Source organism: Phasianus colchicus, chromosome 1 (assembly GCF_987193195.1).
Source record: "Phasianus colchicus chromosome 1, bPhaCol1.hap1.1, whole genome shotgun sequence".
Lineage (NCBI taxonomy): Eukaryota > Metazoa > Chordata > Aves > Galliformes > Phasianidae > Phasianus > Phasianus colchicus.
Genome location: NC_143436.1, coordinates 120,758,262 through 120,777,623, shown reverse-complemented (window position 1 = coordinate 120,777,623; position 19,362 = coordinate 120,758,262). Strand labels below are relative to the sequence as shown.

The 19,362-nt window shown below is 38.2% G+C and overlaps 1 protein-coding gene across 4 annotated transcripts in view; it reads left to right on the top strand.

Annotated features, from left to right (window-relative positions):
* Positions 1–19,362, top strand: part of CNKSR2 (connector enhancer of kinase suppressor of Ras 2) — a 203,204-nt gene that overhangs the window by 48,812 nt on the left and 135,030 nt on the right. For all 4 annotated transcript variants that reach the window (XM_031599325.2, XM_031599326.2, XM_090124642.1 and 1 more), the window contains exon 4: positions 7,894–7,981. In XM_031599325.2, the coding sequence (XP_031455185.1) occupies positions 7,894–7,981 (88 nt within the window). The remainder of the gene's footprint in view (positions 1–7,893; positions 7,982–19,362) is intronic.

The window sequence follows — 19,362 nt, the reverse complement described above, 5'->3', positions numbered from 1 at the left end:
CACATTGCCTAGATATGCAATGATGTGGGTTTTTTTATGTGTGAGGAATGATGATGATAGCGTATGAGTCATGCTTTGCCAGCTGCTCAAGCAAGCCCTCCCTTTATGATGTTTCCATAGGATGTTCGCTACTTATAATGGCCATGATGCATCAGACCAGGTACAATTATCAAACAGAGTGTAAAAGTTGTGATTTGCTGAGTTTCTTTCACTGTGGCTCTTGTAGTGGCACTGTACAGAGCTGATCTAAGGATGCTCTTTGTTCCAGGCCTCTGCTTGTAGCAGCTGTACTTCCAGATGTATGTCACAGAGGTTTTTACTGGAAATTAGGATAGCTTTTACTGCTGAGGTTTTAAGGTCTTCAAGATTAATTTCACTAAGGAACTGGAAATTTCAGCAGAGAATTCGAGCTGTTTTCAGAAGAGGTTGGCTGAGAATTTTTAGGAGCATAAAATGGCTCCCTAGTAATTATGTTTTGCAAAGAAATTGTTATCACAGAAATAGATGATGTCCTTAAGCTTTTTAGACTTGTTTCAACTTCCCTTTACTCTCTCAATGCACAAAATCTTCCAAAAAATATTTTGTCATAATAATGTTTTATTTCATGATCCTTCCCTAATCTTCAAATTTTTTGCAAGCCATCTGGGTGCTTAGATTTGAGCTTCCTTGAAAAACTTGAGAGTCTTTTCTGAGAGCATGATGTATTTCCACTTGACACATAACTTAGCTCTTAAACTGATGGAAATACATACTCTACACTGTAGCAACAAACTATTTGTCTGCTGTTCTGAATGACTTGGCGTCTAAATGTCTCTGCTGTGAAGTGATACTTCTTAGGAATTAGATAATAATAAGAGAGGAGCTGTCCAGACGTTCCAGACTTCAAGCTAGATAATAGCTATTATTTTCAGTCTTTGTTCCTGTAGTTCTTGTATCTTGTAATCTTTGAAATAGTAATTGATGCCATCATTCTGAATCTTTCTTCTTCTTTGGTGTACCGGGTTCCTGGAAATTCTTCCATCTTTTAAAAGGTTCATGCACTCCATCCTGAAGAGGTTGAAACCTCAGTGCTTTCTATACAATATACTTAATTTGCTGAGGTTATGTACAACAGTTATTGTGAATGTGTTCCTTTGTATCTTCTGAATTACAGTGAAAAAGCACGTAATATTACCTTCAAAGTTTGGGCAACTTACTTTTCTGCAAATTCAATATTTGATATAAATGCAGGAGGAAGATGAGTACTGGTAAGCAACAGAAAAATAAACTGAATAGTTAAAGAAAATCATTAGAAAATATGAAGAAAAAATACAATTCAAAAATGCATTCAAGTTATTTAAAAATAAGAATTGAGGTAAAAGTTGTAGGTCCCTCAAGCCAAACATAAACTTAAGGTATACCAGAGAAAAAAAATCTTTAATGTATGATTAAAGTAGAATTACTCTTGTGAGTCCATTACTGTGGATTCAAAGCATGAATAAACCAATTTTATGATTTAAAGCTATCTCTAACCTCATAAAAAGTGTATTTTTCTGTACGGTAGTGTGTCCAATGGCACCTGTGCAATTAAACAGAACTTAGACATTTATTTTAATCCCAGCTAAGGTTTTATTCTTATGCGCCTACAGTCCTACATAAAACCACTTATACAAGTGTTGCTTTGTGTGTGCATTGGTGTTCACTGCCTCTGTGAGATTTCTGAATTATGTACCATTCATCTGAGGCTTTATTGAACTGAAAGCACTATGAATTCACTCTGTGTTGATAATCAAACTACTTTTTTCATATTTCACTTGCATCTTCAGTGACACCAGTGAAAACTTCAAAGCTTTTGTCCAGAGGAAAGTATGAAGTGAAAAGTAGTGATACAGTGTTTCCAGAAAACTATCCTGAGCTTTTCTGAGTTTGGAGTTTAGTGCAGTAACTTTATGATTAAGGCTGAGCTCTTGTGCGGTTCTCACATCTCATTTATTTTCTAAAAATTTAAGAAAATATAATCAAATTCCCATTAGATAACTACTACAAAATTTTGCATGTGGTATTGAGTTATAGATTTTGATGGTCATGGATTAGGATTTGCCAGAGAACACTGGATTTTTTTTTTATTTTTGTATTTTATTTTTTGGTGTACTTTCTGACTCAGCTGTCTGTTTGGGCAGCTATTTAGTATGTCTTTCACAGTAGTGCTCCTGTATCCCTTGTTTTTCACCCCGGCATATATCCCCATAAAATCTTAAACTGCTGCTATGGATTAGGCCGAAGTCAAAGTAATAGGAGCAAAGAGATCTTGTGGAAATAGCTTTCAGGTTCCAGTCTTTTAGAGTGTGGCTGGAGAAAAATTGGCAGGCTGACAAATATGCACGAGTTTGTTTAATTTACCACTGCTATCTCTGGTCTGATATGTGAGCAAAAGGAAACATGAATGAACAAAAAGTCCTGCTGCAAATAGAAATTGTTGGTCCTGTAAAAGAGGCAGGTCACATTGCTGAGAGAAGTAACCAAATGTAAAATTTCAGAATAAAAGACATTCCTGACAAACTTAGATCAGCTCTTCTGGGCAGTCACGGAATGATGAGGTGTAATTCTTTCACTCTGAACCCCAAGTTAGCAAGTTGTTTTGTCATGGTCCTAAATGTGCTAATATTTAGCAAAGCACTAGTATGTATACTTCAGTCCTGTTAAGGTAGGCTCAAATCTGTGCCTGAAGTTATGGACATTTGGATGCTTCAGTGGGTAAGTCTGGGTAGCAGAACAGACTGAGTCTGTTCGCTGATGCTTTGTTGTGCACAGAGTATAGCCTGCAATTACGTAAATGCTCTTGTTTACAGATGAACAATTCTAGGTGGTCACCTTCAGCACGCTCTTTTAGTATGCTTTGCATGAAAGTACTGTGCTAGGAGAATGCATTTCCCACTCATATATGGCTCTCCCTCTTTTCACCATGGTGACACAGTGCATGCATTTTCTTACACTCTAGGTGAAGTGTGCCTAGTTGGATTTCTTTGTCTCATTGTTTTCAGTGAATGAGCCTCATTTATATTTATTGTGTGACTTTTCTGTAGTTGTAAGTAAAGAGGAGCACTTATTGGGAGAATTAAGCTTGAATGTTTGCAAGCCTCTAACTTCTTACTTACAAAAGCTGTTACTAGTTTGAGGCCTCCTCTTTAGGGGACTCAATATGGTACTGTTATAGCTGTGCTTGATTATTACTTGACAAGGTAGATCTGGTTTGATGACAGAATTGAGTGCACCCTCAGCAAGTTTGCTGACGACACCAAGCTGAGTGGTGTGGTTGACATGGTAAAAGGAAAGGATGCCATTCAGAGGGACCTCAACAGGCTAGAAAGGTGGGCCTGGGTGAACCTGATGAGGTTCAACACAGCAAAGTGCAGAGTTTTTCACTTGGGCCAGAGGAATCTCAGGCATCCATACAGACTGGAAGGAGAGGTCCTTGAGAGGAGCCCTGTGGAGAAGGACCTGGGGGTCTTGATGGATGAAAAACTTAATGTGAGCCAGCAGTGTGCACGTGCGGCTCGGAAAGCAAATGGTGTCCATCAGAAGAGGGGTGGCCAGCAGGGACAGGGAGGTGATTGTCCCCTCTACTCTGCTCTTGTGAGGCCCCATCTGGAGTACTGTGTCCAGGCTTGGAGCCCCCAGTACAAGAAAGACAGAGAGCTGTTGGAGAGGGTCCAGAGGAGGGCCATGAAGATGGTCAGAGGGGACTGGAGCACCTCCCCTACGAAGACAGGCTGAGGGAGCTGGGCTTGTTCAGCCTGGAGAAAAGAAGGCTGCAGGGTGACCTCATTGCAGCCTTTCAGTACCTAAAAGGGAGCCTACAAACAGGAGGGGAATCAACTCTTTGAAAGGGTTGATAACTGCAGGACAAGGGGAAATGGTTTTAAGTTGAGGAAGGGAAGATTTAGGTTGGATGTCAGGGGGAAGTTCTTTACAGAGAGAGTGGTGAGGTGCTGGAACAGGCTGCCCAGAGAGGTTGTGGATGCCCCGTCCCTGGAGGTGTTCAAGGCCAGATTGGATGGGGCCCTGGGCAGCCTGGTCCCAGTCAGTATTGAATGTGGAGGTTGGTGGCCCTGCATGTGGCAGGGGGGTTGGAGACTCATGATCCTTGAGGTCCCTTCCAACCCTGGCCATTCCTTGATTCTGTGATTCTGTGCTTTGTGCAAGGATGACACTCAGAAAACAAATGAAAACCCAAACAAAGAGAAACCACATTTCAGTGTTTCACTCCACAAATAATGCACTTTCTGTCAAGTGGCTTTCAGTCTAAAACATATAAATAAGAATATATGAAGTCTAACAAGGTGCAGTTTCACAATGTGGGTTCACATAATGGAAGAATTAAGAGGCTCCCTTGTCACCAGCATGCATGGTCATGAAACATACATGTGCCGTGGAGTTATAAAGATGTTTCATGTGGGTGTTGCAAAAGAAAAGGATCACCAGGAGTTTTTGAGGGAAGAAATAATGAATTTCTAAGAGGAATTGAGTAAAGGGTTCAATGAGTATGGAAACGTATACGGAAAAGATTTTGGAAAGCCTGTGAGAAGCAAGGAAGTGGAAAGCAGAGTATCATGCCACGGCAGGAAGTGGGACAACATAAAGCCTTGATACCAGGATAGTTTTTAGTTCTTATTTAATTTAAAGGAAGCTAAAATGAACAAAACATATGTTGAAAATTGTAGTTATTCACAGGCAATTTGCTTCAATGAAACCATATGAAGTACCTGAGAATTGAAGATCCAAGGGACTCAAAAGACTTTTGAAAGAAAATAATAAAATCTAGAGGTTGATGGAAATAGTTCAGACCATTTAAGAAATACATATATATTTTTAAAGTGGAGATAAGTGGTCTAATTAAACAAGGAGTTCTTCTAATTTGGTATGTTTTTGAAGTCTTGAGAAGGAAGGTGCTGCAATAGCCAATTGAAAAGGTGTATGTAGGATTTATCTGCATTTATGTTTGATCTATCAGTAATTCTATACTGTATTAAAACAATGCATTTTAAAATCAGATATTAATGAAGAAGTGTTTTTGCTGTTTCACAGTGTGTCTATTATGAAATCAACGATTCCATAATGACTTTCCTATTGATGTTCATGTTGAAACTGCTTTGTTATATCAAGTCTTGCTGGACTTTCGTGGTTGAAATTGAGGTTCAGGACATAATACCAAAATAAGTATCCTTTGACAGTAAATATACTTAGAGAGGCTTTTGTCTTTGCCACTATCCCAGTTACCTACTGCAGTAGTCCATGTGTGTGCAGATTACCTCCAGTGAAGTGGAGTGAACTGGGGAGAGGGTGGAGAGGGAATTTCAATTTTAGTGGTCCAATTTGTAGCAATAACCCATTAGCATTGGCAGAGACTGCCATGTGAGAGTCAGTTTATTAGCTACAGAGAAGTACAGAGGAGGTAGCTTGAGGACTACTTACCTCTTCCATAGGAAACAAGGACCTGTCATCGTATCCTTCCAAGTAATTAATCACTCCTCAAAATATTTTAATAAGGATTATGTTTCTTAGGAAGCTTCTCCCTTCTGCTGCCACCCATGTGTCACTTCTTTCCATGCTGTTTTCAGTAAATCTTCACTGTGTAAACCTCAGTGTAATAAAAATGAGTAATGTTTCAGTCTCTTTGCCTCCTCTTTAATGTCAGCGAAGTTCATTTGGGTTCTTCACTAAGAGCAATGATGGTAAAAATGTCATTATTTTCCTCATGAACCGTGAAACCAACTAAATTGTAAAAGTATGAGAGAAAATCATACAGTTTTAGAAGCCAAAGCCTACCATGCAATTTTGTTTAGAGCAGTGCTGGAGGCTTTGAAATGTCAAATAGATTCCAGTTGTGTAATTTGAGGATCAAATTGTATTAACATCCATAGTTAAAGTAAAAGAATGCCATTTGCTGGCTTGATTTCATTCATTTTAAGTAAAAATGAGTTCATAAGTTAACATGATCTTTTTAAATAAAGGTTTCAGGTAGATTTCAAACCTCGACAGCCACAATTTTAAAAGGGGGAAAAAAGTGTTTTTGTACATTTTGTCTAATGCACTATTTTTTTTTTAAACACAATTATTGTTCATAACCAAGAAATACAGTCAGCTTTCATCCTTTAATAAGCTCACATGTCACATGAACTTCAGTAATACTCTCTAACTGTAGGTAAGCCTGCTCTATAGTTTGTATGTACTGTACAGCTTAAAACTTGCATTTTCAATTTTGATGATAGCTCTGTGTCAAATGGCTTTTGTCAGGCACCTTTCAGAACTTATCTACATGCTATATACCAAGATTTTACTGTCTGCTTGCTTATATGGCTCTTAAACTCTGCCTGGCTTCTTATTTCTGTAGTTTTATTTTTAAATTCCCTAGAAAATAAGGGTAGAAAAAATATCTTTTTTTTGTATTACATTAATGCTGCTTGTCTTAAGTATGCGCCTCAGAGTTCATGTCATTTTTTTGAACCATCAGGGCTGGATTGAAAATTCTGGAGAAGAAGGAGGGCATTAGAACAAGATAAAATTCACATGGGCTTGTTGACAAAATCCATTTGTACTAAAAGTTCAGTAACTCTGCACACAGAAAATAATTTTAGAAAGCTACTAAGAATCAGTAGAACTGTATCCATACTTCTCATTTGGACATGCTTATAGCAGAGTTCTTTGTACTGGCAACTTGTCTTTGGATTTAGATTAGGAAGTTAGGATACTAACAGTTCTGCAGAGCTGTTTATGAGTATAAATGCTCTGAGATTTTGTGACAATTGGGAAAGTACAAGTGATCCAGATTTTTTAAAAGCCAGTTCTCTTAAAATAGTGATCTAGGCATACTGCATGATCTGTTGTTAGTTTATTCAGACATTATATTCCACACAGTACTTTGCCATCTTTTTTTTTGTTGTTGTTTGTTTTAAATGTTTGAAGCAGGTGTATTATGGAGAAATGCCATCTTTGTGATGGTAATAATGTCTGTAAAAGCCTCATTTGCAACACTGGTGGAGTAGAACTGTTTACTTGCAGAAAATTCCAGCCCTGCCTAGTTTTGCTGCTTCTTGAGTACACAGAATAGATCAAGTTGAATTTATAGTTTAAGACAGATTTGTAACACAGAAATCAGAGGACTGCCAGCCTCACTAACTAAATATGTTTTAGCAGTGCTTCCAGAAAATAAGCAAGCTTCTACGTAGACAAGCATTTAAAGCATTCTGACGTGAAGTTTAAGGTGTAGGATGCACGTAGGTGACTTCTTTAAGTGCTGGATTATATTTTTCATTTCGCCAATCACTTCTGACTGTGGCACAGTGTGGGGAGATGTTAAACTGTGCCTCCAGTTTAGCCTTTGTAGCTGTTTTTGAGTGTTGATTCATCTCTGGCTCTAAATGGCATTCTCATTTGGATAAAGTTTTTACTTCTTCTGAGTTCCTCTAGTAATTATATTAGACATCATACATGATCCCTGAAATCCCAGTGAATCAGTGAAATACTTTCTTGGTGCAATTCACATCTGTGAACCATTCATATTGGAGGTGAAAATGGCACCTTAGTAATGGTGTTCCCAAACAACTGCAGAAGGCAACGTGGGATGATTTTTCTAGGGGTGTGAAAGTAGTTCAGGAATGTGCTGAAAGACTCTGAGAAATTATGCTTGTATAAATGGAGCTTCTTAAGGAAGAAAGAACAAGGAGAGTTCCATGGATATGTATCCTGCAATTTACAATTTTAATAATAGATTTTAGTATTATCCATGCTTTTAATTTCACTAGAAAAGAAATGCATTAAAAAAGTCCTGTGGGCACTAAGTTCATTGTGAACCATTGAAACAAGTGGATATATGACAGTGTCATTTAATATTTTTTTTTCCTTCTTTCTTTTTAGATCACCTTTTGCTGCTGTGACAGATTACTCAGTAACAAGAAATAATGTAATACAACTCTGTCTGGAGTTGACAACAATTGTACAACAGGTATGTGAGCATCTACTTAGAAATTTAATCTTTTGTAATAGTAAATGGCTATTACCTTGTGCACAGTGTTTTGTATTAATCTTTGTCTATATTATTGTCTAACAATAAGAAGGAAATACTAGTGCTTTGTAAATGCTCTATAAAAATTTTGCTTCCTGATTTTATAATAGTAGTTTGGGTTATGCTGCACACGTCCTTCATGTCCTCCATGCCTATCTCAGTAGTGAAATTCATCTTGGTTCTCTAGTTGAATAGCGTTACTATAAATTTGTATAGTCAAACTGATAATTTGTATACTTAAAATCTTACATTTTGTCTTGAAATTTTCATTAACTATCTGGTTGACATGGTGTGCATGTGTCTGTGGAGGAGCTTTATTATGTGTTGCTTCATGCAGCTTATATCATCTAAACACCTGTAAAGATACCATGTCCCTGTTAGGCTAGAATACTTTGTATGCACTTCTGTGCATTCTTTGTTTAAGAAATACGGAAGCCAACACTAAGAAACACTTGCATAATGGGCTTCATTTTGGAGTACATTTTAGAGAACCTACCACATCCTTTTGTTTCTTCTCACTGATGTGGTTTAGAACTGTCCCTGGCTTTGCCGGGAAGTGAAAAGTCTCCTTTGTTGCAAGTTCATTCTGATGTTGATGTTAAATGCTGGAAAAATAACCTAGGAAATTAAACTAGTTCTGTTCAGTCAAGCATCGTCCCGTACTCTGATGCAAGTATTTCTGAGGTTACAACTCATCTGTCTACTACTGATAACTGTGGAGGGATGTGGTATTATCTTATACCATTGTTTTACTAGTTTTTTGGTGTTCTATTTCATAGAATCACGAAGGTTGGAAAAGATCACTAAGATTATATACTGAAACTATTTCTAGCAGAACAAGAAATGTTTATTGGACCCAAATTATCCTCCTTCAGCTGAGATTGTGAAGCAGCTTGTTGGCTTTGTATTCCTTTTCTCTAGACAAATGTCAGGATAAATTCTTCTCTGTTGGCTGCTGCAGGGGCAGGTCACAGCCATCTGTTGTGAACTGCTGGCCCTTCCTCTGTGTGCATATCCACTTGCTTTGGGCTACAGTTCAGTGATGGAACAGGCAGTGCTTGAGGGGAAGAAGAGAGATGCATGCAGGGCAATAGTGTTCATCGTGCAGAGGCATGAGACTTGGCTCTCCTGGTGGTTCAGCAAGAGTATGAGGGAAGGACCAATGCCAATATGGAGAATTTTGCAGAAGTGAGAGCACTTAAGAAACTGGAGATTAGAGAAGTGGGAGAGGGTGAGCTGAGTAGGAGTAGGAGTGCTAGGGAGAATTTTTTTTTCTGGTTTTTATATTTATCAGTCTGTTGTCACTCAATTGGTCTGTGCTACGGATGTCCTATGTCTGCTTGGTGTGAGTTTGATAACACGACTCTCCTTTTTATAAAAAACAATGCATTTTTCTTTGATGCTTTCATAAATACGTACAATACCAAATATTAGTTGGGTTTGCCTCCTCTCTGATTTAAAGAGCAGTGTTGCTAGTCCTCTATGTTCAACTTTGGAAAATAGAAAATGAAGATTTTTTTTTAATATTTTTTTTTCCTTCAAATATGATTGATGTTTTTTTTTGGTGTGGAAATGGGCTGCTCCCTCCCCACAGATGACTTTAGCAAGGGTGCATTTTGGTGCCTGGGAAAGAGCCAAGGGGTATCTTGCTAGTCCTGTGCTTTGGTCATTCTCCAGTCAATGCCAGGCTTCTCATCTTCATTCTGTCTCAAACTGCAACAGAGATGCCAGCAGCAATGGCTGTGGAAGAAGGCCACAGGCCTTTGTTTCTGTGGCTGGCTATTCATGGAATCATATCACAGGATGGCTAGGGTTGGGAGAGACCTCAAGGATCACCAAGTTCCAACCCCTCTGCTGCACACAGAGTTGCCAGCTTCTAGGTCAGGTACTAGATCATGTTGCCCAGGGTCCCATCCAATCTGGCCTCCAGGGACGGGGCAGCCACAACCTCTCTGGGCAACCTGTTCCAGTACCTCATCACCCTCTCAGTGAAAAACTTCCCCCTGATGTCGTGGCTAAATATTTCCTTGTTTAGTTTAAAAACATTCCTTCTTGTCCTATTATTATCTACCCATGTAAAAATTTCCCTCATATTTATAATCTCCCTCCAACTATTGGAAGACTGTAATGAGGTTTCCCTACAGCCTTCTCTAGACTGAGCAAGCCCAGCTCCTTCAGTCTGTCTAGACAGGAGAGGAATGCTATAGCCCTCTGATCATCTTTGTGGTCCTCCTCTGGACTCTCTTCACAAGCTTGATTTCTTTCTTGAGTTGGGGGCCCCAACTTGAATGCAGTACTCCAGATGGGGCCTCATGAGGGCAGAGTAGAGAGGAGCAATCACCTCCCTTGTCCTGCTGGCCACCATTCTTCTGATGCTGCCCAGGATACTGTTGGCTTTCTGGGCTACAAGTGCACACTGTTGGCTCATGTTTTCCTACTGGGAACCATAAGCTCTTCTCATCAGGGATACTCTCAAGGAGTTCTTCTCCTAGACTGTGTACATATCTGGGATTACCCTGATTCAAGTGCAAAACCTTGCACTTGCTATGTTGAACTAATTAGGTTCACAAGGGCCTGCCTTTGCAGTTTATAAATGTCCCTCTGGGTGGCATCCCTTCCTTCTGCAGTACTCAACTTGGTGTCATCAGCAAATTTTCTAAGGGTACACTCGATCCCATTATCTGTGTCACTGATAAAGATGTTAAAGAGTACTGATTCCAAGACAGACGCTTGGGGAACACTTCTCGTCCCTGGCCTTCATCTGGATATAGAACCATTGACCATAACCCTCTGGCTGTGACCTTCCAACCAATTCCTTATCCGCCTAATAGTCCATCCTTCAAATCAGTATCTCTGCAGTTTAGAGATAAGGATGTGGTGGAGGACCATGTCAAAGACCTTGCAGAAGTCCAAGTAGATGACATCAGATGCCTTTCCATTGGCCACCAGTGCTGTCACTCCATCATGGAAGGCTACCAGAATGATCAGGCATGACCTTTCCTTGTTGAAATTGTGCTGGCTGTCTCAGATCACCTGCTTATCCCTTGTGTGCCTCAACATGTATTCTGGGAGTATCTATTCCATGATCTTCCCAGGCACAGGTGAGGCTTACCAGTCTATTGTTCCCCAGGTCCTCTTTCTTCCCTTTTTATAAATGGAAGTGATGTTTCCCTTTTCCCAATCATCTGGGACTTTGCCTGACAGCTACAACTTTTCAAATATGATGGAGAGTGGCTCGGCAACCACATTGCCTGTTCCTTTAGGACCCTGGGATGCATGTTGTCTGGCTTCATAGACTTGTATGCATCCAGTTTTGTCTCGGACTTGCTCTGCCCTTACAGTGTGGGGAAAGTTTGCTCCTCCAGTTCCCACCAAGAAAGGAATGTGAGGTTCAGGGATGTGAGAAATATGAGAATCCTGGCTGCCAGTGAAAACTGTGGCAAAGAGCTCACTGAGTATCTCAGCCTTCTCCCATATCTGTTGTAGCCAGTTCTCCTTTCTCATTTATCAAAGGAAGCATGCTCTCTTTGGTCTATCTCTCGTGACCTATGTACCTATAGAATCCCTTGTTGTTTTTAACATACCTTGCCAAATTCAGTTCCATGTGTGCCTAATCCCATGTCTGCGTGTCCAAACAGCATCCCTGTAATCTTTGCAGGTAATATGTCCTTGTTTGCACTGCCTGTGCTTGCCCTTCTTTTTCCTTGATTGGCAGGTCCTTACTGAGCCATGCCAGTTTCCTGCTTCCTCTGTCTGCTTTCTTACTTTGAGGGATGGAGAGCTCTTGTGCAAAGTGTTTCCTAATCTGTTGTCCCATGGTGATTTGTGCCCTTACTGAGTTGAGAAAAAGGGTCAGTACTTCAGGACAGGAAGCATACAGGACATGTATTGCCCTTGGCCAAACTGCTTCTTTTCCACAGAAGTAATTGTGACTCACTGTCCAGCTTTTTAAGTGGGAGTAGGAGCCATCTGATCTGTTTTCATTAACTATAGAACAATGAAATTAATTATATATATATATATATAATTGTATTTCTCATTAATAGTACTCATTATTAATGAGAAAGAGGTTAGAAGATGAACCACTGCAGTATTTCCCAGGAAGCCACTGAGTATCAGCTCAGTATCGCTTTTTTTTTTTAAAAAAAAAAAGTCATCCTCATTCATGATACTACTGACGTGCTATGGTTTTAGGTAAATATTGTCTTAGGTAAAAATTTTCTTTGTATGTTTTTCAGTGTGAAATGAAATAGACCAAATGTTACTATTTAATATTTTTGGAGAAAAAAAGTCTTTTCTTTGCCAAAACTGACATGCTTTCCCAATCAGGAAGCAGTCCAGTATATGAATCCATACTTTGAATTCAAAAGGAGCATTTATGTGCCTAAATTTAAGCATGCTTTGGTACTGAATTGAGCTGCAGTCAGAAGAATGATAATGAAAAATTCCATTACTAGCGCCAAACACATGTGGATTGATCTCTACTTTAAAATGAATGTGCTCCAGCATAGCATTTCAAATTGTCTTTGAATTTTTCTTTTGTATGATCATTGAGCATATTGAAAATCCTCAGTATACTTTCTTAAGGCTAAATGCCTAAAACAAAATGTTTTGATATCACCTTAGCAGGGTTTTTTTTGTCTTAGAACTCAATTTCTTTTGTACATGAAGTATCTCATAGTATTTCATTAATTTATAGCAATTTGTAATTTAATTTATAATTTTGGTGTTTATGAAAAACCTTAAAAAGACAATGTTACAAATGTTTTTAACACTAGTTAAGAACAGATTCTTATGAAGTGTGTATTAAGAGGAAATAGTCTACACATTTTCTTATACCTTTGAATTTTTCAAAGATATTCATACAATATAAAAATAAACACTGGTATTCCCTACAATAACTAAGCACTTGCAGGATTCAAAGCTGATTTTTGTTTTGTTTACTTATAGTCAGCATTGAGAATTAATAACCAAAAATGAGAAGTCAAGGTGGTGGTAAGGGAAGCTGGAACTAATTTGGCTTGTTTGTAATAGTTTGCATGTTTTAAGGCTAATTGCAATGTTTCTTCATTGAATTAAGGCATTTCTTGTCCCCTCTTCCCTCATTTGTAAGTACTCAATGGATAATGAAGAAAAAAATAGCAGAAATAGTTTTTTATTCAAAGTATAAACCTAAGAAAATCAATTCTGAGTCTGTGCTTTAACCTTTAAATAATTATTTTAACTTGGATTTATAATACCTACTTAGAAATCAACTTTGGAATACAGTGCAGAACGGCACATACTTGGGTTTAGCCATTTCATTTTCTGTGTGTTGCACATTGCCCACCACCTAATTTGCATCTGAGAACAGGTCCCTCAGAGCACTGCAAATTATTATTGTAACTTGTTTTGCATTCACACTAATTCTATGCTTCTATGCTGTTTTATTTTGGTTTAGGATTATTGTTTTCTTCCCCTTAAGACAGAAAGATATTGTTGGACAAGTACTTCCTGTGAGTTTCACTCTTAATGTCGCCCTCCTTTCTGATGGGTTATTAAATTAAGGGCTCTTTAGTAGCTCCCTACATTGGACTGTCTCCAGTAGAATCACAGAATGGTCAGGGTTGGAAGGGACCTCAAGGATCATGAATCTCCAACCCCCCTGCCACGTGCAGGGCCACCAACCTCCCCATTTCATACTAGACCAGGCTGCCCAGGGCCCCATCCAACCTGGCCTTGAACACCTCCAGGGACGGAGCATCCACAACCTCTCTGGGCAGCCTGTTCCAGCACCTCACCACTCTCATAGCAAAGAACTTCCCCCTGACATCCAACCTAAATCTCCCTTCCCTCAGCTTAAAACCATTTCCCCTTGTCCTGCCATTATTTACTCTTGTAAAGAGTTGACTCCCCTCCTGTTTGTAGGCTCCCTTTAGGTACTGAAAGGCTGCAATGAGGTCACCCCGCAGCCTTCTTTTCTCCAGACTGAACAAGCCCGGCTCCCTCAGCCTGTCTTTGTAGGGGAGGTGCTTCAGCCCTCTGATTAATTTGATTAATAGCTCCATGTCTCTTTTTGTACTGGGAACCCAAGACTCAGAATAGAAACGTATCATATAGAATGATTCTATTAACGTTGTTAGGATAGTATCAAATATACTTTGAGTGAAGTATAATATATATATGTAATAATAATAATAATAAATATATCCTTAGTAATTATGTTACACAGTATCTCTTTTCTATCATGATTCCTCACTTGCCATCCTAGTTCTTAAGGATTTTAAGGACTTGCTAAATATAGTTTTAAAACATTGAACTTAAGGTCATGCTAAGTAGCTAATTACCATAGCTTTCTTTAACTAATAAAAGGGCTTCAGTAGTTAAGTACTGTGAATGTTTCTTTGGCTTCTTATTACACCTGTTATGCATTTGTTGGTGTTCAGAAGCAAAACTGCATATGAAAATTAATTTTTTTTTTTAATTTGAATTTTTGAAGTCCTTCCTTCTACTTCAACTTTGTTAATAAATCATTCAGGAAATCTTTGTTATTTTACTGGTAATAATCCCTGCCCACATTTTTTAATAAAAAGGAGGCTACAGTTTTGGAATTTAAAGTATGTATGCATAGTATGCAGTTTATACAAATTGCCCCATTTCTGGTAAGTGTACAAGTAGGAGGATAAGTGTACAAGTGGGTAGATAAACAAGTGTGGTGTAAAGTTAAAAACTGAACAAAAAAGTCCTACCAGAAAACAATACCCAGGCAACGTCTGCCTTTTGAACATAGAATCAAAATGATATTCCAATAAGAATGTTATAACTTATGGAAAATCATGCTGACAGAAATTTAAACTGACCTTGTATCCTCCAAGTGCTGATGATAAGCAAGATTTATTGTTGCATAAGGTTCAAAGCAGTGCTCAGAAACAGTGGTGTTTCAGAATGCGTATTATCACATGCGGTTACTTATTCACCTGTAGAAGTCAATGTATTATGTATAAGGTAAAGGGGAATTTAAAGGATTGCTTCAAATACGAAAATTGTTTTTGTTTATCAAAGCAGCTTCAATTTGTAGTCTTTAGCAATGTTTTTCTCCTTTTCAAAGTAAGAGTAGCTTATTTCTCCATAGCATAGAAATTTTTACAGAAAATTTCATTTGTAAAAATAAATAAATAAATGCCTAGTGGGCATAGATGCCCTTTTCTGATTGTGGTGGCTTATTTCTGCAGTTTTCCTGTAATGTTTTTTTTTTTTTTTCTCTTCAAGTTGCTTACTAGTAGATTGTTGTCTTTTGATTTATGGAGTGTTTTTTTCAGTGTTTTGGAGTGTTTTTTTGAAATGGAATTAGGCGGGGAGTAGATCAAAGGTTAAAACATTAATAATAGTATATAGGGATATGAACATCTATCAGAAATAATTTGCCTCATGGTTGGAGGAGGGGGAAAAAAAAGATTGCTGAGTACATAAGAAGCTTAGTGACTAGAAAATAAGAATGTTTTGGTGTTGGCTTATTCTTTGTTTATTTGTTTAGAAGATTTTCTTTTAGATTAACAGATTCTCTCAGTGGGGAAAAAATGAAACAAAAAGCAGAATAATTTGAGGGAGAAAGGGTACTCTTTTTGATTCAGCATATTCTGGTAAACCAGTGTAGCTGTTGAATTTTTATAAGGAAAAGAGCCTGAATGGGTCAAGGTAAGGTGACAGTGAAAAAGTCAAGGACTGCTTGGGTTAATTCATACTTGATGGAAAGTGGCTGTAAGTCCATGGAAACTGAGATCAAGTGTGGATGTAGGGGAAAAGTGTTTTCAGGTGTTTCATATGTTGCGTCTAAATAAAACCTGTTTGGTTTTTTTTCTCCTTAAATTCATTTATATGGGCACTGCACCTGTACTTGTTGAATGCCATCACTGTTTTCCATTCAGCTAGGGGCAGACAGGAGATATGCCATACTTCTTCTGTAGCTCTTTGCAAAAGCTGAATTTAATCATTAAAGATGATGGATTAAGATTATATTAATCAGATCAGTAAAATGCAGTCTTGGTTTTCACTACTTTTGCTTCAGAAACTCTGATTTTCCTTTTCCAGAGACAGCGTAGTTTCTGTAAGCAAGTGTTAGAAAGCAGGATTTCACTTCAGTCTGGTGAATTACAGAAACTGCGTTGCTAGGAAGCCAGTGGAAGCTTTGGTCATGAAAAGTGTAGGGTCAAGCTTTATTTCAGGGAGGTCATGTGAGATACGTTTGTGTTTGTTTCCTTAAATCCATTAAAAACACACGAAGAATTTCACATTATCCAGTGTAAAATGTTTGAGTCATAGCTGAGCCTGAAATGCCATCTTCCTAAATACCATTATGTTTTTCAAGTTCAGTTATTTTCTCTGTTGGCAGAATAACCACCTAAGCACTATGCATCATGAAGTATTTTGCTGCAATTATGTTTTATAAACCGCAGTTCTTTTTAATGACAATCCTAAAGGAAAAACAGTAGTAAAAAAACCTAAAATTATTTACCTCTAAATGATTTTGGAGGTGACATTTAAAAGAACTGCAGAACACCTTCCACTAGAAACTGTATTTTGCATGTCAGTGATAAAAGAGCTCATTTTGAATGCTTGACACTAATTTTTCTGGATTAGATATGTGGAATAAGGTGTGCTTTTACTTTGTTGTTGGTTTTGTTTGTTTTTGGTTTTTTTTTTCCTCATTTGAAACATTTTTGCCCTGGTTGTCAACCTCTCCTTTGTTAATAGTTTCAGTGGATTCTTTTTACCTGTTGAGAATGTCCTTGAGTAGAAGAATTATCCTGAAGTGAAATTCAATTTAAACTGTGTGAGCACTCGGAATCTAGCAAGATAGATGAACGAGTGTCAGTGTGACTTTACCCAGTGATGAAATGCTTGCTAGGATTTCTGACCTGATAGATTGCCAGTTTGTTTTAGAAACAGAGTGTAGGAAGAAATGTGATTATATGCAGATGGGTTAATGGTTGGACTAGATGATCTTACTGGTCTTTTCCAACTTTAATGATTCTATGGTACTTAGGAATTAGTGTGTGACCAGATCTGAAGGGAAAGCAAGATGATGGTTTTCATAGAACGGAAGGCAGAAGTAAATGGAAATAGAAAATGACTTCAGAAGAAAAGAGCTCAGTGCCCACGTTGCATCTCTATTAATCCAGAGAGCAATTTTTCCCAGTAGTTCCTTGATCTGTGGGTGACTTATGTAAGTTGTGTTAAATTTTTACATGAAGCATTCTGTTGCTATGGTGATAGGTGCCACTCCATGCAGATTGTTTAAATAAGTTAAAGCAATTCTTTGTACTCAGTAAGCTATGTAATTGCTATTAGTTTGTACACAAGGGCTGTGAACTTTAAAAAAAATAATAATTGCAGTTTCATTAAATCATGGGAAGACTCTAGACTTTTACATGCTTTTGTGTAGGTTGCATAGGGAATATCTTCTTATGTAGCGTTTATTTAATAGCAGGCATTATATTTTTCACAATAGGGATATTTTCCTCTTCCATTAGTAACTTAAATGGTGTGTGTTCACCAATCTGCATTCTCCCATCTCTGTTATTTTTAACATATGTTTCTGATGAGGGAGGAGAGCATGGGTTGCTGCAGACATAGGTGAGCTCTGGCTTAAAAGTAGAGGGGCAGAGAGTAATAACAGAGCAGGATGCCATGGACTCAGTGTCAAGAAGCTGCAGGGATTGAATAATTGCAGCATAAGTGGAAAAGAAAAAATATTTCTGAATGGCAGTGGGAAGAAAATCCACAGGATTTGTGTGGGAAGTGGAGTTGGAAATGGCAACCAGGTTGTGAGCTTGTGGGACATAAGGTGGTGGAATTGTTGACAGAGATAGGCAAAGAAGGAAGAAGCAGGGAGGATTTGGGAAGAAACGTGATTTCAGCTTTTCAGCATACTGTGCTAGGGCTAGTGGCAAATATCCAGGAGGAGATTCTAAACTGTGAATGTGAACAGAAGGGACGAGAACTCTGTGACTCATCTGCTCAGAGATGATAATTAAAGCAGCATGATTTTTAGGAGGCTGCTGAGCAATAGGGAAGAGGTTGCAGAAGAGGGGAGGGTTAAGGGTACAGCTCCCTGGGCTGTGGCAATCTGGAGGAGGAACAGCCATGATGGGAGACTTTTTTGGGGCAGCTCAGCAGAAAGAAACACAGAGAAAGCACCATATTCCACTTATAAGTCCACTTGTTAAAAATATATATACATTTTATTTATAAACTGTGTAATTTTAATACTTAAGTTTATATGACAGCTGTCAGGGACTACCTGTGCAAATGCTGGGATGCTGCAAAGCTTAAGAGCAGCCTTCTATTGTATTTTAGGCAGTGAGATGAGAGAAATGTGTTTCCTCTTGCTCTTCAACCCTGCGTTTGTTCCAGACGTGTAATTGCCACAGTCCCCAAGCCTGTATCTTTTTCATCCAAAGTCCTGCTAGACATCTTAAAATCAAAGATATGATAAAGCATCAGGCTAGTAAAGCTGTAAATGTGTCATGCTCTTAATTCTTTGCCTGTTAGTGGAGGAAAATGGTATCTGCTTTCCAGCTTCTTTTGGTTTGGGAGTATTTAAAGGGTATAGTTTCTTGTTTTTTGTGGAGGGTAGTTTGCAGGAAGACTTTTGAACAGATCTGTATAGCTGCCAATTTGTGTTCTATTATTCCAGTAATTATTCAATTATACCTGTAAACTGCACATTAGAAATTTCCTAGTATCCTTTGGTTTTCTAATGTCCTCACGGGACACAGCAACATTTTTACCACACAGCCGCTATTGTATTGATCAAGTTTATCGTTTCAAAGCTGACATTGTTTAATCCTGTAATTAATTGTATTAGAAATATTTTCCACTCATTTTCTGTTTTTAGTTGTTGAAGACTAAATTGATTGCATCTACCTTATCTTGTCCTATTTCAAAATCATGTACTGTTGTCTCAGTCCAAAAAAAGCAATGAAGGATAACGATAACCAAATCTATTATAAAGACTGTGAAGCTTTTGCTGTTCTTATATTGGCAAAGCTTTAGGCTTTATCATAATCATTAAGATCTTTTGTGAAAACATCCAGTGAAGATTCCAGTAAACCTCAGTCTTGTCATTTTCTTGCCATAAATGAACTGAGTGGAATTCAAGCCAAATGAGCCTTCCTAGAGCCAATGACACAAGTTGTTTGGAGCTAGGGCTCAAAGAAATCTTCTGGAAGACAGAACCACTTATTTTGGAAGGTGTGGGGAGCCAGAAGGGCCTGAAAGTCATGATCTGAGCATTCTCAAGTTAATTATTTCTTATTGTTCTAAGTAGCAGAACTGACAGA